Here is an 18,012-nt window from a genome sequence, read left to right on the forward strand (position 1 = left end):
ACCATGAAAGAGCTCGTCCTTTTGTCCCCCCCATCCCCACCTCCTCCTTCCCCCTCCTTCCTTGTCAGCTTTGCTGCATTAATAAAGCATACAGACAACTCAGGAAAAACAACTTTTTCTGTAAGCAGTCTCTGACGTCTTGATGTGCAGGAAGAAAAGATGAAAATTAGCAGCATGTGGGTGGAACAAAAAGGGGGAGAAAACACATGAGGTAGAAGATGATTATTTTCTAATTATTTAATATTCTCCTAATCTCCTCCCATTCCCAGCAAAGTGCCTTTACAGAAGGCTTTTAGCTGTTTCCTGAAGAGAACAGCTTGGTGGTTTGTTGCTTTGTGGTTTTTTTTTAATGTGAGAATTTGAGAAGAAAACGCTCTAGACACCCAAGGCAGTTCAAAGAAGTCACTCTCAAGTTTTCTCCTTGAAGAAAAATGCCTGAGAGCCCATGTCACTGCAGTGCTGACTGCATTCCACAGCAGAAGGGGAAAAATCCATGGGAGTGCCCTCTAGCTTCACTCACAGCAGAAAATGTTTTCCTGTTCCAAGTGAAATATCACATTCCCTGTAAGGTCCCAGCACCAGAGCCATGCTCCAGAGTCCATCTGAGCTTCTGGTGTGTGGGTTCAGCACAGCCCTCACACATCAAACCCACCAATGACCCCAGAAAATTCTGCAGCATGAAGTTGTGGATTCAGACTACTGATCACCAGCCCTGGGAAAAGATAAAACAGATCAAACCCACCAATGACCCCAAAAAATTCTGCAGCTGTGGATTCAAACTACTGATCAGCCCTGGGAAGGGACAAACACTGGCGGAAGGAGAAAACAAGACCACAGTTACCTGTTCTGAACTAGAGAAGGGCAGGAAGAGAACTAAACCAGCACCTTTATACTACAACACTTCTATATAAAACAACACTTTTCTATTACAACAGCAGCAAAACTTTTTTATAAAATCAGGGATCACCCTGGCAGCCTGCCAGGAGCCTGAAAGGCTCATTTGCATAACCTGATTGTGTTTGTAATAAAAGTCATTGTTTTGATTCTGCTGGTAGCTCCACGAAGCATCACTTTTAATTAGAGCTGACACTGAAATCTGCTGATGTGTTTTGACTGGAGGTTGACAGAGGGAAATGGGGAAAGCACCTGGAGCTTGGCAGCAGCCAGGGGGAGAAGGTGGCCATGGCTGTGCTCCTGAGGAGGAGCTGAGTGAAGCAAAAGGTGAAAAGGAGAATTTGGGCAGCCAGAACCAAGCAGGGAGAGCTCAAGGCCTGGCAGATGGAGCAGCAAAGAGCAGTTGAAATTTTCCTTTCTCTCCCCGACACTTCAGGGATGGAGCTGGTCCCAGAGCAAGGATTTTTTGGCTAAGGCAGCAGTGAGTCTTAAATAACTCAGCAATGTTGAAATAGCCCCTTCTCATGACATTTGGATGATATACTATACCTTGAAGAGCCAATAGAAATTTCAGCTCCTACAACACTACCCGTTACCAGGGCTTTCTACATAGAGTCCCAACTCTCAGGGGTCACAACCCAGGAGCAGAGACTCAGTGGCATTTTGGAACTTTGCCTCTGAACACTCTTGTATTTTTAGAGATGTTAAATCCAGCCCTGTGTGCAATGTTGATTTTTACAATGTTTGAAAGTATTTGTTTTATATAAATTCAGTTCTCAGGATTAGTGGTACATTAGATCCCAACACACAACCACTGAGTTCTAACTGTCTTGTCTTTCAGCACTGGTGAAAGGGGTACTTTTAGTATTAAGGAATTCAATATTAAGTCCACAGTAATAAAAATACCTTTTCAGATTGCAGGAAAACACAAGACAGATGGGCTCTTAAACTAAAGTATCTCCAGGTGCATTTACAGAATATTCTGTGCAATACAAAGCTCCATCCTTAGCTTGTAATGCAATACCTTTCCCATGTCAATATGTCCTTAACAGCAGAAAATGAAGAATTTCCCAAGAGCAATTGTAGGCAGTCAATGGAAAGGCTAATTAGGAATTCTCTAATTATCTAGAATGCTCAGCTCTGCTTTCTGCCAACATGTCCCCTCCTTGGTCCTCAGGACAAGGTATTTAAGTACAATGCTAACTCAAAATCAAACCAGTCTGCCTCAATCTTTCCTCCTCCCCCAACAAGGACTCCATTTCCAGGGACCATTAATTTCATATGAAAATCACAGTTGGCAAGACTAAAAATATAACTCAGAGCAACTGAGATGACTGCTTTCAGGATCTTTGCAAATCTTTTAGATAACATTCTCAGACAGAAAAATCAAAGAAAAGAACAAGAAACCTTCAAAATGCTGCTTGCTCAGAAGGTCAATTAATCTCCAGGGTAACTTTAGTTACTTGATTGTTAAAGATTCAGCCACCACCACTGCATTTCAGCCCATTTGATAGCTTATATCAAAAGTCTTATTCACACTTAAGAATTTAAAGGGAAAAGGACAAAAACTGGAGGAATTCCTTTTGGCCATACCTTTCTCCACAACAGCACTTAAAAATGTTGCATCACCACTCTGTGAATTGTGAACCAAATTGTGCTGGAGTTGATTAATATATCACTAAAAAAATATTAATATTGAATACTGAAAGATATGTCCCAGCAACTTACACAGAACATAATTTTATATCAATTTCTGGAATTGATGGAAATCACTCCAATTTCTCCAGTCCTCCAGGAGCACTGGAACTTATCATGGCAAGGTTTTGTAGCTCTGAATTTTCTGCCTTCTTCAAAGCTTCTTTCTCAGCCATCTTCCATGTTTTTAGCTGATTTTGTAGGTGATGTGCCTCTCATTGGCTCAAAACACTCATAAGAACCAGAGAGGATTTCTGAAACCAAGTCAAAGGGTCACAGCCTTGCCAAGCCATTAAAAAGATTAGATCTGCTCACAGAAGTGTAAGGACCCACTTTGTCCAGCTCCTCTCATGACTGCTCTATTGTTTCCTGCTTGTGCCTGGAGAGGTTTGAATATTGTTGTTAAATATTTAGGTTAGAATCTCTGACTGCTCTGGAACAAAGTTGAAAAGCCAGAATTCAAGTAATGCCTAATTTTAGTAGCAAGTGAAAACTTTCATAAAGAAACCATATAATGCCTGCAACTTTAAAATACAAGAGCCAGCTGAGAAAGGCATATATCAAGGTGGATTCTGTGCTTTTTTCTTTTTTTACTGTCAATTTCTTGGGCTGAGTGCCTGAAGAACCACAGGCCCTGCAAACCCACTCAAACCATCCAGGAACAAAGCATTTCCCCCTGCTGCAGCAGCTCTGAGCATGACATCATTTGCTTACAGAAGGCAAATACTTGCCAATTTTAAATAAAACAGGATTCAGTCTGCTGAAAACAGACAGATGTCTACAAGAGTGGCTATTCCTGTGTCTCCACACTAATTCACAGTGCTGTAGGAGCAGCTTCACACAGCTTGCAAGATCCTGCTAGGAGCAGAGCAAAATGAGAGTGCAGGATGTAATAACCTCGTTAGCTGGGACCGCTTCCTAAAAGGGAAAGCTTCCAAGTGCAGCATGTGAAGGGGCATGTTTTATTTCAAGTGATTTAACAGGAAATCTTATTGCTCCCAGTGCTGTTAAATACTAGCTCACCTATTGTGTCTACTCTCAGGATCAGTTTGTGTGCAGGTTTTTCACCATTCTCATGTTTTGCTACATGCCTGAGTACCTGCTGACTGCTGCAAGAACTGGAATAGCAGTGACATTCCCAGAAGCTTCAAGAAAGCCCAGCAAGGAATTGGGTTGATAAAGGGGAATTTGGTGAGTGTTTTTTAAAAAGGTGAACACATCCAAAAAAGCAACAGTGACATTACTTTTTAAAGAAGCTTTCTAGCAAATTCTTTTTATTTTGAAGTCATAAATCACAGTGTGATGATGTCTATTTTTTCCCCAAAATAAACTAAAAAAGGTTTACCATGCTGAGCTAACATTTATTTATTAAAAAAAATTAAAACCTGAAATACCAGAATACAAGCAAGCCAACACTTGTACTAAATACCTCTCTTGACATTTCTCTTCATTTCTATAGTTCAATGGAACAATGTTACTGACTTCCTGAGGGGCACAAATTGGAGAAAGTCACTTCCATGAAAACCTAATAAAGAAAAAACCTCCCTTTCCTCTTACATCCTCTCCTATTACTCGGCTAAGAGATGCATTAACAAAAGCACATTTTAACTGAACAAAAATTATGAAAAATACAAATCTAGTAAATACTTTGGGGCTGCAAAATGAACACCAATAAATATGTCATTCATCCAGTTTTCTTCTTGGCCTTGATATCACATTAAGAACTGATAAATAATGATCCATTTAAAGCTATTATAATTGTTTGCTGAGTAAACCCAGAAACTACAAGCTAAAACAAACTGAGTAACAGTTTGTTTTTAACAGAGTTAAAGAAAATCTATCTGGTATCTCAGAGCAGAGTGCAATGCCAGCAAGGCAAGAGCTGATGAGGTTGGAGCCCTTAGGGAGCAGAGAGAAGTAATTACCATCCATGAAATGCTGGGTATGATGTGGACACTAGGGAAATTGTAGTATGCCATAAATATTTCAATTTGAAGATTGTTTAGGGTTTCCCCAAAAGCTTTTGGGCATGAAAACAATCCTGCAAGCCTGTTATAAACAGCAGCACTGACACTAATAAAGGGGTGATCTTCCTGCTAATGCAGATGGCACCAATACAAGGCAAGTAGGCATTTCTAGGTGCTGCAGACACTCAGCAATAGATTTTGAGCCTGCACAGACTCATAAAATCAGCACTCAAAGGCTTCAGAGCTTACCTGTTTCTGTGCTGACGCTCCCATATGCACCTGGCAAAACTTGACTGCCTGTTCAAGTGCTGCTTCTTCATCCACCTGAACACAGAACCACAACTAATGAAGTCATAATTACTTAGCTCATCTATAAATCTAATTAAATTGAGATGAAATGGGGATGTAGAGCATGGAAGCAGCAGTTCTACAGCAAAATGCTAACCTTAAATTATTCAGGAGCACATCCCCAAAGATAAATACTCAGCTCTCTCAATTCAAACTAACATTTAGCTGAACAAACACCATGTAAGTGGCACTACAGCTCTTAACTCATTTCAGAAATTTAGTTTTAAAAGATGGAGAGTCCTACTCCCTATCCCCAGCAATGGCATTGTCAAAGGAATGGTTCTTTAGGAAGGTTTTAAACAGATAAAGGGCTTGGTTTAGCAATTCCTGTTATATCCTGAAATCTGAGGCCACATAGAGAAATGACAATTAATAATTTCTTAAAATGAATCATTTCTTAAATTAAATACCTGCTTAATCAGCATGTATGTTTCAGACATGATCTTCTCAATTTTGCCCAGGTCATAGGCCATGACTTTCTGGCCCTGCTGCCACACTCGGTAAGCATCGAGCAGAAGTGTTTTTCCAGACTCCACATCCTCAAGTAATTTCCTCTTCCTGCTTGACCTCTGGACAGGTTCTTCTGTAGGTGCTGCTGGAATTGTTCCTTTAGCTGCCTGCTGCTGGTGTTTTGAGCTGATGCTGAGCTCCTCCAAGGAAAGTTCTGGAGTCCTGCTCTCGGGAGCCCTGTCCTTGGAGCTCCGGCCGGGCTGCAGCCGCTCCGGCTCGCCGCGCTTACAGCAAGAATCAATTTTGTCAGGGTCACTGGAAAAGCCATCAAGATCCATGGGCTCAGCTGAACCAGGGCCAGGAAGCTCTTTAGTCTCCTTGTCACTCCTGTCCTCCTGTTCCAATATGTCCATAGCATGGGGGATTTGTCCCTGGGTGGCTTCCTTCACTCCATTCTCAGTACCATGCACTGCTCCATCTGACAGAGCTGCCTTTTTGGGGAGCACATCTTTACCCTCTTCTGCACTACTTTTATTGGACACGTCTGTTGTCATCCTTCCTGAAGCAAGGCTAGAAGACTTGGAACCCTGATCTTCTGAAACCTTAATAAAAGAAATCATTCTTCTCTGTTATCATTGAAATCAAAAAGCATTTGAGCACAGCTGTGACTATCATGAATATTGACCAGTACCTTTCATTACTGCTTCTGCTGAAGAAAATGCATTTATTCTATGTTAATTCTTATTTGTTCCTCAATATTAATTAATCCAGGCCACAAATCTTACAATTAGAAGTATTTTAATAAGTGAAAACAACCACAGAGAAGTGTCAACAGCTCAGGCTGAACTGAAGCCACAATGTTTATTTTCCCTCACTACTTCAGTCCATGCTAAGGGATCCAACTAAATGAAATCCAAGGTTTTAACTGCACAAATTTTTCTTCTAACATATTGAAATCAAAACCAAATCTGTTTCTTTTGGCAGCTGCAGATCAAGCTCAAGTTTAAGACTCTTTCCTTTTGTTATTCTTACAGAACCTTCTTGTTAATAGATCAAGAAGTAGGCAAAACCCTGCTGTAGTATTTTACTTTTTGTACCTTTACTTTGGTGAAGTTCCAAAGGTAGAAAACCTCAGTACATCATCTCTTCTTTCAAAAATTGATAATGATACAACTCTTACATCCAGATTTATGAACAAACTATTTAATATACAGAGTTCCAGTGTTCTTGACCATGTTTTTTTTAGTTGGTTAAACCTACAGCCTGTTAACTTAGAAAACCCTTAGGAACAAGTTCTTCCTTGAATGTATTTACAAAGCAAAGTTCCAATATCCAGATCCCTTAACCTGGAAACTGATCAGCTTCTGTATGACTTTTAAAAATGAAATCTACATTACAATTATATGTAATAATAAGTGTGGTGCTGTCAAGGACTAGCAGTGAAAAGTGTCTAGGCATGTAGACTGTCCAAGCTGTCTGGGTTTGTCTTGCAAGAGGAATCTTACTTCATTTTAAAAGGAATTTTCCTATAGACCGCACCTGAAAATGGAGATCTTGAACACTACTTGTATCTACCACTATTTGATGTTTCAGGGACAGTCAGACCAAACTTACTGCAATCTTTCAATCCTTATTGCAAACTGTACTTGTTACTGAAATTCAAAACCAAAAAATCAACAATGCTGGAAGAAATTTTTCTGTGTAGTGTCATATAAGCAAAAGGTATTAGAAGCAAGTGCTTATAAATGCAGTCTTTGAATCTCAGGAGATCTAAGGAATGAGTGAACACTGCAGAAGCTAATCACTAAATGAGAGCCATGGAGAGCCCTGCTGCCTCACCTGTGTGAGATCGTTGAGGGTGTCCTCCAGCACCTTCACTGTGAGCACAAAGGCTTGCTGGGCCAGCACCTGGCGATCGGCATCACGCAGGTACTTCCTGTCCCCAGCGAGAGAGAGAGAGAAAGGAATCAGCTGCCAAAACTCACAGCACTCCAAAGCAAGAACCAGGCCTGCCTTAGGTTGCAAGATTTAGCTGGGTGTGTATTTTATTGCCATCTGTTATGGTGGGGCAGGTCTCTGCTGTTCATGGGCAGTTTTTTCTTTATCTCTCCCACAGCCAACCCTCCCTCCAGGAGATCTCTGCTGTCCATGGCCACTGAGTGTCCCTGCAGGGCTGATCCAATGCCAGCATCCCATGGGGAGATGCTGTGCCCAGGGGAGGAGCCAAGCATTCCTGCCTGGATCCAATCTGAGCCTGGCACAGCACAGCAGCCTTTGCCCCCTGCATTGCCAGAGGAGCAGCTTTCTGCTGCCCTGCATGGCCAGAGGGAGCCCAGGCCCATCTGCAGCAGCCCTGGAGCTGCAGAGGAAAACTCCCCCCTTGTGCAGGATCCCTGCTGCAGCAGAGCCACAGCTGGCACTGCAGGAGGGCTGAGCCCCCATGGGATGGGGCTGGGACACCACCCTGACACACAGGGGGCAGGGCATATTCTGACTCTGTCAATGTTTTTTTTTGTTTGTACTATTGCATTTGCATTTTTAATTTTCCTAGTAAAGAACCTTTTCCCATACCTCTGCCTGAGAGCCCCTTAATTTCAAAATTATAACAATTCAGAGGGAGGGGATTTACATTTTTCATTTCAGGGGAGGCTCCTGCATTCCTTAACATACACCTGTGTTTTAAACCAAGACAAAGGACATCAAAAGAAAAACAAGAAAAAGGCAACACAACAACTTTAAAACATAAGAAAAAACCAAAAATCTACAGGTGCATTCGGAAATATAACAATATTGGGATTTAACACTTTAGCTTTGTTTCCCTCCCCACAAGATCAGAGATGACACAAAGATGAAGCAGAAGACACCTCTGCCTGCAGCCAGAGGGAAGGGGAGAAATGGGAAAACACCAAGCAACCAAACCCAGAGCAAACCAGACAACCATATTTAGTTTTCTTGTATCAAGCCCTCTGTGCCCCTCAAATACCAGCTTTTTATTCAATCCTTTTTTTGAAAAAGAACCTTATAGTTACACAAAGCTATGCTGAACTCTCAGGTGATTTTCATGTTCTGGATAAAGCGTGCATGTGAGATTAAGGACATCAGCAAATCCTCTCTCTTTGATCATATCAGTTGCCTTTGAACTCAGGATTTTTAGCTCTAAAAATCCTGGGTTCATGGGTGTGCTGCTACCTTTTTTCCTAGTAAGTATTACAAAAAAATAATATTGTATGTGTAAAACATTCACTCTATAGCTTCATTTAATTTACTAGAGCACTGTAATTTCAGTGTATTTGGACACAATGTTTTAGTCTGCTTTCAAGCAAAACACTTCCAGCTGTCATTCCCACCTAATCACGTTTAATGGAAAACTTAATTTCTATTTCAGAATTAGCTGGTTTGAATGAGAGGCCTAGAAATCAAGTAAATAACTCTGAAGGGTATTATTTCAGTCAAAAGGCCAACATTTTAAATACACATATATCCTCTCTATGATTGTTAAATTGGTAATTTTGCTCTCTTTTCTCTGAAAAGCAATTCATAAACATCTGACTCCTCATTAGTTCAGTAATAACTAAAACCACCCTATTTTTAAAAATAGGGTTGTTCCAGGCATATACCAGACACACCCAGAATTATCTCTATTTCTAATTTCCTCTAACAACTGCACCTCACCAAGGCTGGCACTGGCTGATCTAACATGTCAAATTATTTGTTTTTTGAATTCAGTCTAGACTTACAAATAACATAATATTTTTAGTACAGCTATGGGTCTGCTTAGGACAGAAACTGAAACCTTCTATGGTTCAGTTCTTCTGATATGTTAAAAGTCAAAGTATTTTTGGCTTCAAGTTTGCTGAACAAGGGGTGACATATTCCCAGACACACTACACTCCATGCAAATTCACATGCACTCACACTCAAAAACACATGAAGAAACCTTCAATTCCTCCAACTTATTGCCATCAATCATTCATGTTTCATTTCTTAAACATTTGCCAGAGACCAATTTCAACATTTCCCACAGGACAACCTACGAGAATTTTACCTCAGTGTTTTCCTTGGATGTTTATTTTGGTCCTCCCATTGATACGAGTCCATATATAGCTCACACTAATAGCTTCTTTTTTTCTTAAATAAGGTTAATGCAATTAAAATTAGATCACCCCTGAACAGGATAAGCTTTTTAAATAGCATCAGCTGCCAAGAGGCACACAGGCATTGTTGAGGCCATCAAGGATTACAGGAAGGCAGGATGCTGGGCCCTGACCTCTGGCTCTTACGCAAGGGCCAGCACAGGGTGCCCACGGCACACTCTGCTCCTCCAGAGAATCCCTCCACGTGACACACCACACCTCTGTAAGGCTGCTGGGCACCCCCAGGGCTGCTCTGAGTCTCAGCAGAAAGGCACAGAAACTCCAGGCTACTTTAGAGAATCATAATCTTGAGAAAAATCAACCATCGTTCCATGTAGGAAATGGGTTTGTGGATATAAAGCTCACATGGTCTGACACATCTGTATGTAAACACTGAGATAAAGTGTGTTGACTTATTATGGAATAGAGATGACATTGTTAAGAGAGAGAGATTGAACTAAAAGCAAGTTTTAGTAAGTTTTAAAATACGGTTTTGTAAAATGATTAGATATTTTAGAGAATTAGAATTGTGAAAGATCCACTGTAGTAGAACTACGTAGGGAAAAAATATAGGTAATTAAAAGTAATAATAGAAATAGAAGTAATAATAGTATTAGAAGTAATAATACTATTAGAAGTAATAATGGTAATAGAAGTAATAGTAGCATTGTGTAGTAAAAGTCAATAAGCTGAAAAACATAAGGTATTGTAACTAAGAACTAAGTTAGTTTTTGATAAAATAGCATTGAGTTTTATATCTTTTGTGTCTCACTATTCATTGAGAATGGTAATAGAATAAAATATTTTAAAACTCCTCTCGGTTACCCCATCTCTGTAAAACCCAAGAAAACCAACAATTCCACTCTACTCCCAAGGGAACCTGTCTAAAGACTTTTTTCCCTAAACAAAGAAGAGCTTTAAATAAAACACTCATACAGCAAACAAAACACACTGGAAAGCTTTACAACAAATGGCTCAAAATGAAATAAATGTCTCATACTTTCCCTGGTCAGGGGTCCTCTGCAGCATGGAGGAGACCTTGAGCAGGGTGCTGTAGTCCCTCAGCTGGGAGAGCACGTTGAGCAGCAGCACGATGGAGCGGTTCATATGAGACGCGAAACTGCCCGGCCGGTCGATCTCATCCACGGGGATGCGCCAGATGCCCTGCAGGGGGAAAGGAAACTTCAGATGGGGAGCCAGATGGAAAAAATGTAACCAGAGGGGGAAAGGAACCTTCAAATGGGGATCCAGCTGGAGAAAACACACCCAGAGGGGGAAAGGAACCTTCAAAGGGGGATCCAGATGGAAAAAAAACAGCCTGAGGGGGAAAGGAACCTTCAAAGGGGGGGTCCAACTGGAAAAAACACACCCAGAGGGGGAAAGGAACCTTCAAATGGGGATCCAGCTGGAAAAAACACAGCCTGAGGGGAAAATGAACCTTCAAAGGGGGATCCAGATGGAGAAAACACATCCAGAGGGAGAAAGGAACCTTCAAATGGGGATCTAGACAGAAAAAACACAGCCTGAGGGGGAAAGGGAACTTCAAATGGTGATCCACCTGGAGAAAACACAGCCTAAGGGGGAAAGGGAGACTTCAAATGGGGATCCAGCTGGAAAAAACACACCCAGAGGGGGAAAGGAACCTTCAAATGGGGATCTAGACAGAAAAAACACAGCCTGAGTGGGAAAGGGAACTTCAAATGGGGATCCAGCTGGAGAAAACACACCCAGAGGGGGAAAGAAACCTTCAAAGGGGGATCCAGCTGGAGAAAACACAGCCTGAGGGGGAAAGGGAACTTCAAAGGGGGATCCAGCTGGAGAAAACACAATCAGAGGGGGAAAGCAAACCTTCACACAGGGATCCAACCAGATTTCCTGCAGAGGGGGGACAAGGGAAACCTTCAAATGGGGATCTAGCTGAAAAGGACACAAAAGGAAACCTTCACACAGGGATCCAACTGAAAAGGACACAACCAGATTCCCTGCAGAGGGGAAAAGAAAACCTTCAAATACAGATGCAGCTGAGAAAAACACAGCCAGAGGGGGAAAGGAAACTTTCAAATGGGGATCCAACTGAAAAAAACACAAGAATCCCTACAGAGGGGAAAGGAAACCTTCAAATGGTGATCTAGCTGAAAAAACTCCCTGCAGAAGGGGAAAGGAAACCCTCAAATGGGGATCACACTGAGAAAAACACAACCAGATTCCCTGCAGAGAAAGAAAGGAAACCTTAAAACAGGGATCCAACTGAAAAAAACACAACCAGATGCCCTGCAGAGGGGAAAAAAGGGAAACCTTCACACAGGGATCCAGCTGAAAAAAACAAAACCACATTCCCTACAGAGGGGGAAAGGAAACCTTCACACAGGGATTCAACCAGATTCCCTGCAGAGGGAGGACAAGGGAAACCTTCACACAGGGATCCAAATGAAAAAACCACAACCAGAGGGGGAAAGGAAACCTTCAAAGAGGGGATCCAACTGAAAGGGATACAAGCAGATTCCCTGCAGAAGGGGGGACAAGGGAAACCTTTAAATGGAGATCCAACTGAAAAGGACACAACAGGAAACCTTCACAGGGATCCAACTAAAAAGGACACAGCTGGGAAAATAAGGGGCAGATTCTGCAGTGGAATTTCACAGAGGGACAGGGGATAAGGGACAGATAAAAGCTGAGCTCCCCCAGACAGTGAGATATGGATTTAAGTCAATTGATTCCTGCCAGCAGCAAGGCTCACAGGAGCCACAGCAAACCTTCTAAATATGCTTCTGAACTGTTCCAAGAAAGAGCAAGCAAAGCCCAAATTATACTGTGCATTTTTCTTCAGTGTCAATGAACACACCTTACCTAGTCAAAGCTCAACTAACCAAAAAAATAAGGAGTAACCTCAAGTAAGTTTTCCTGGCCTGAAAGCTGTTAATATGCACTCACAGCAAGTTTCTATCTTCAAACAATCTGTTATTAAATGTCTTAGGAACTTGGTGAGAGCCTTGATATCATCAATGCTCACTGTGGACTAACCAGTCCAAAAGGAAGAATTAGATTCCTCAGCAGAATCCATTTTCTAGTGGCAGATTCAAATACTTGGCCATAAATTCTGAACCTTCTAATTAAATTTCTGGGACAAGGGAATCTTTGGGGAGCAAGGCTGCCGGCTGATAGCAAATATAATTTAATTAGGGTTAGTTAGCTCAGATTTTGCCATGTCTAATACATCTAATGAGATTGTTTTCAGGTGTTTATTGTGGATGCTGTCAGCATCCTAGTCAACCATACCTGAAAAAATGAACTGCACATAATACCATGTTTGTATGTTAGGATGGGATTTACATTATGATCATTCACAAAAACTGCTGTTGCATCACTGCAAACCCTTCCCTTGTATTTCATTTGGTTCTGAAGCTTTTCCTGTAGCAGCTTCCTAAGATGAAAATCCTCTGATCACGTAAACAAGCAGGAAAGAAAAGTCTCATTGATAGGAGTACCTGACTGGAAAAGAGTTTGCCTTTCCAAACCTGTTCAGAGAGCAGGATATACAAATATTTACTCCTTTATCTTTGTTTAAAGGTCTTGCTTAGATTTGTTTAGCTTTACTTTCAGTGTGATCAAAACTCTTCAGAACTTAATACAAAGTGGAAGCAAAGAAAATGATTACTGCAATCATAAATGACATTTGAGCAGAAAGGCAGATCCATAACCCCCTGTGTAAAATGGACCTTTCCTTTGCATGTCTGCAGAAAATCTCTGGTTCCACTCCATAAGATGTATAGGAAGTCAGGAACAAACAACACAGGAATATCAGAGGATTAATCTCCATGTTTTTTACATGGAAAACAGTGACTTCAACTGGATATAATGCACAGGCTAATCTGCCAAATTTCCTTGCTTTTCCTTATGCTCTCTACTCTTACTCCCTAGTGACCACACTAAAGCTGTTCTTCCTCTTTGCTCCCTGAAGCTTTCTTTCAAGCTCTTTTTTGTAGCTTCCCTTCTCCAGACTGTACCTAAAGGAGCACCATGGCCAAGCCCCAGGCACTGCCTCCCCTTCCAGCAATGCCACAAACACCTCCCATGGCCAAGAGCTCACCCAGATCCTGCAGGTGACAGCTCTGTAAACCAGCACATACTTCTATTTCAACAGAGATGCCTTTTCTTCCTCCAAACCATACAATGGCTCTCCTTTCAGCCCACAGATGAAACACACATTCTGGAGCTGCTATTTTTTGCTTCTCTGCACGTATGTAAACTGGGTTCCTGCCAAATCCCAAAACAAGTGAATGCCTCATAATGGCACCACATTGCAACAACCTACTTAGCCAATTTAACTACACAAAACAATTTATGGTCAACTCCAGCACACTGTAGGAGTGGAACTCTGCCAATCTGTAGGTAGGTTCCTGGTCTTTTTCAGCATTATCTCATCTTTCATCTGAATCAAGAGGATCACTTGGATCAGATACTGTATCTGGAATTAGCTGGAAATAATTTTGCAGCTCCTTCTCATATATCCCATGTATCCATTTTAATGCTAGCCTGGAAATTTAGTACTGAATTTTACAACAATTTAGTATTAGAGCCATTTTTAATGACAGAATATACAAACTGCATCCAGAAACCCAGGAAAAAGCCCCTCAGATAGAAACAAAGTTGTGTATTTTGGAGAATGCTGCTGTCTTCCAGGGCACATTAAAAGAGGTTAAATTAAAACTCACATTAGGGGTGTCAGGTTTCCCACTGCAATTACAAAAGTAGGACTGATTTTAAAAGGAAAGTCACTAACTTTTCATGTGTTGACTTGCAGCTTCATAAATGCAAAGCAGCAATAGATAGGGGTCCAATGTTCCACAGGCAGCCTGGAGGCAAAAGCAGAAAGAAACCTGCCACCAGAGCAATCTTCATTCCATCACTGAAACTGTGTTAAGCAATATGCAAAACACTGAGGGTAAAGTGAGTTTATCAGAGCTCATTTTGTGAGTCATATGGAACTTTTAAAACTGTGATTTCAGTCAGAAACTACAGAATGTCTTGTTTAAATCTCTTCCAAAGAGAAGTTTAATAAAACCCGTCGGGTATTAATTTTTCCTTCCTAAATATCAATAAACTTCAGGAAGAACACTTCCAAATTCAGATCACACACTGCAACTTTTTTTAAGAAGCTCAGTGCTGGGCTTTTATTACTTTTAATAAAGCTTAAGAAATACACAAATGCAAAGTCCGTAAAGATGTAAGTGGGGAGAAGACCAGGAACTATTATTCAGTTTAACTAAAGTTTTTATAACATCACTTAAAAATTGAGATTTGTTGGCAAAGTACACTCACAGAAGAGTGCAGATCCTTGTGCCAACAATTCCCAGTTCTTTGAAAGGTTTTGTAGCTGGTTATGGCCACTCAGGCTACCTGACAAAATGTCTCCAGCTCTGGAAGGATTTTCCATCCAACGCCCGCTCGTGTTTGCTGGCCACCATTGCCAGTGCTGCAAGGTTCTCCTCCCTGCAGCCACAGCCAGCAGAGCTGTTTACACCAAACCAGAGCAAGGAGTGAGACACTTCCAACAAGCCCAAAATGCCTCTCAGGATCCAAAACATCAGGCTGCTCTCCATGCCTTCCTGGCAAAACAAACACGCTGCAAGAGTGGGGGCGGGGGAAGCCTGACACAGGCTGCTAGGGAAAAATAAATCTGGGAGCACTGAAAACCCTGCAGAGAACTTCACACTGAACATGACATTAAATAGAAAACTGAATAATGGAGCCAGGCTGCCATAATGCTGGTGACACTTGTACAATTGTTTTTCAGCTGGGGCTGGGGCTGTGCCTCCCCCTGCAGAGCTGCAGCTCTCTGGGACTTTCTAGTTCAGGCACTGAAAATAGCAAGGAAGGAAGTGCTTATTATTCCTCCATGATGCTTACTCCAGAACTTGAGGGGAGGGGATTCCCTGGGGTTTAGGAATGCCTCTCTGAGGAGGAGAGGCTGACAGATCCCAGCAAAGCTCCCTGGGGATGGCTGCTGCTGCCAGGCACAGCTCCAGGGTGAGCCATTTTCTAAGCACTGATCAAACTTTACTCTCTCCCTGCTCCATGGAAATGGAGAAATGCAAGTCATGCTCCACATGATCCAATTCACATATAACAAGCAAACACATAAACCCCACACTAATACAAATAAAGACTTCCCATTACTTAACTCCCAATTTTTCTTCCCTTTTTTTTTTTTCCCAAAGGGTCCTGGAAGTTCGAGTTGCACTACGTACAACAAAATGTATTGCAAATGCCCAAACCAAAACCAAACATTTCCTCATCTGTCAGCCTCAGTAATGTCCTGCTAAGAGCCTTTAGTAAAAATAATTTAAATATTAAGATTGTTAGAAAGTATGTCAAAACTAGCAAAATAACTAATTAAGTGGTTCAGGGAAGGCAACAATTAATAATGTAACAACCTACATGGTATTTCAAAATCGAAATTGAACTAGGCACAGCTGTATAATCCCTGGAAAGCTCCCACTTTGCTAAAGTCTCTGCTTTTATATAGGGTTAAGCACAACATACTGAAATACCACCAGTTTTACTCATGTCCTGTCTTTTTAGTTACTTATTTAATTTTATTGTCTTGCTCTGGGTGCCTGCAGAGGAAAGGAATATGGTTGAAGCTGAACAGATTCAGCACACAGGGTTTGAGAGTTCTCTATGTGAAGTCAGGAAGGTCCAGCACAGAGCACTGAATGTCCCCACCCTCCTCTGCCAGCATGGCTTTATTCAGTGCTCCCCTCACAACTTCCTGCCACCTCTGAGCACAACCATTAAAACCACTGCCCCCTCCCCCACGAGGCAAATTTCTAAACCATCTTTCCTCAACCAACCTTAACATGCTCCCCTATCTCTTATTATTTTCCTCTGTCACCTGAGTTTTTCTCCTTTTCTGCAGATAATTCTATTATTTTTCTTCCTCAATTCCTCACTGCATCCCCACTGCTATCCAGCCTGTAATGGAACAATTCTGCCTCTGTGAACAGGAATGCAAGTGGGCACAGAAGTATTAGGAAAGGAAAGCAGAGTATTCAGAGTATTAAAATTGTTATCTGCAGGGCCTGTGTCATAGAGCAACCCTGGCTTACTTAACTGAGCTGATTTCAGGAAAATCCTACCAACTCTTCCAGACTATAGTTATTACACAGAACAGTAACAGAATGAATTTAAAAATATGATAATACATAAATTACATTTTATCAGCCTGGCAAAGGAAACAGAAATAAAGGCAAAACTGCAGAATCTCCTTTCAGTAAGTGAAGAACAAGCAGGATTACAATTTCTAGTCTATAAGGCAAATATTGTCATTTTCTTATCTTTTAAATACACACACACTTGGAAATGAATAAACAGCATGTATGCATTTTGGAAGAACTGTGGAATTCTGTAACTTTATTTTAGCAAAGACAGCAGCATGAAAAAATATTGACAAATGGAAGTGCTCCACATGTTCCAATCATCATATGCTGATAAAGAAACATAATGGACAATTTTCACCTCTTATTTCTCTCTTCAATATACAATGTATTTGCAGGGCCTTAAATTTTAGACTTCTCAATTTCCAGAACAATCATTTTACAGTTGATTTGACTTTAAATTGGTTTTAACCCCATGAAAAGAACACCCAAGCCACAGCCACTCTGGGAGACTGTGAGCACAAGGCAGGGACATGCACACAGGAGGCAGGGAAAGGGAATTATTTCCTTGCTGCATAAGAATTAAATAAAAGCAGAAATGCCTTGTTCAGATGAGTTACAAGTTCAGGTGGAATTAATGAAACAGAAACTGAGGCCTGGAGATGGCCTTTGCAGAGCTCTGGGTTTGGCCACTTGCCAGGCAGAATCTGGAGGTTTATGTTCACCCAGTCAGGAGGCTTGAGGAGTTTTTACTCTGATGGTTCCCATGTACCATGTGATTTCACAACCATGTCAACAGAAAGTCACATCACTTTTTTTTTTAAAGGGAAACAGCTAACTAGACTGTAAGAAAAAGAAATAAAGAAACTCTTCTAGTGCATGGCTATGACAGAAAGAAAGACAAAGAAAGAAAGGAAAAGCAACACACCAGCCTCTTGAAACCTGGTTTGAAGGTGCAGTTGTGCTCAAACAATAACACAGCTGCATTCCCTCTGGGGCTCTGCAGCAGGCAGCAAACACAATGGGGAAAATGCAGCAAACACAGGAAAATGCAGCAAACACAATGGGGAAAATGCAGCAAACACAGAGGTGGGAGCACAATGCACCAACCTCGGGGTGAAGGGGCTGCTCCCTGCACTGCTCCTCCAGGTTAACACCAACAGGGTGCTGGACCTTTCAGCATCTTTCTCCAGGGCACTGCAAGAACTCCCTCTGGTTCAGTCCCTCGTTCCTCTAACCTGCAAATCTGGGGTGCTAAAGCAAAAGTGGATTCGAAGATAAAGCTGTGGAACACTGACTTTTTTTTTTTCCTCTTTTCTGTTGCCAACATTAACAAAGGTTCCCTTCTGGACAGCTGGACAACTTCTC

General features: G+C 41.5%; 1 protein-coding gene across 1 annotated transcript in view; it reads right to left on the reverse strand.

The window, feature by feature from the left end:
* CABIN1 (calcineurin binding protein 1) overlaps positions 1 to 18,012 on the reverse strand; it is a 116,619-nt gene that overhangs the window by 20,432 nt on the left and 78,175 nt on the right. The window contains exons 31-34 of the mRNA XM_059485268.1: positions 10,488 to 10,651; positions 7,194 to 7,290; positions 5,315 to 5,956; positions 4,806 to 4,880 (exon numbers count right to left, since the gene is read on the reverse strand). Of these exons, the coding sequence (XP_059341251.1) occupies positions 4,806 to 4,880; positions 5,315 to 5,956; positions 7,194 to 7,290; positions 10,488 to 10,651 (978 nt within the window). The remainder of the gene's footprint in view (positions 1 to 4,805; positions 4,881 to 5,314; positions 5,957 to 7,193; positions 7,291 to 10,487; positions 10,652 to 18,012) is intronic.

This window comes from Ammospiza nelsoni, chromosome 18 (assembly GCF_027579445.1).
Source record: "Ammospiza nelsoni isolate bAmmNel1 chromosome 18, bAmmNel1.pri, whole genome shotgun sequence".
Classification (NCBI taxonomy): Eukaryota; Metazoa; Chordata; class Aves; order Passeriformes; family Passerellidae; genus Ammospiza; species Ammospiza nelsoni.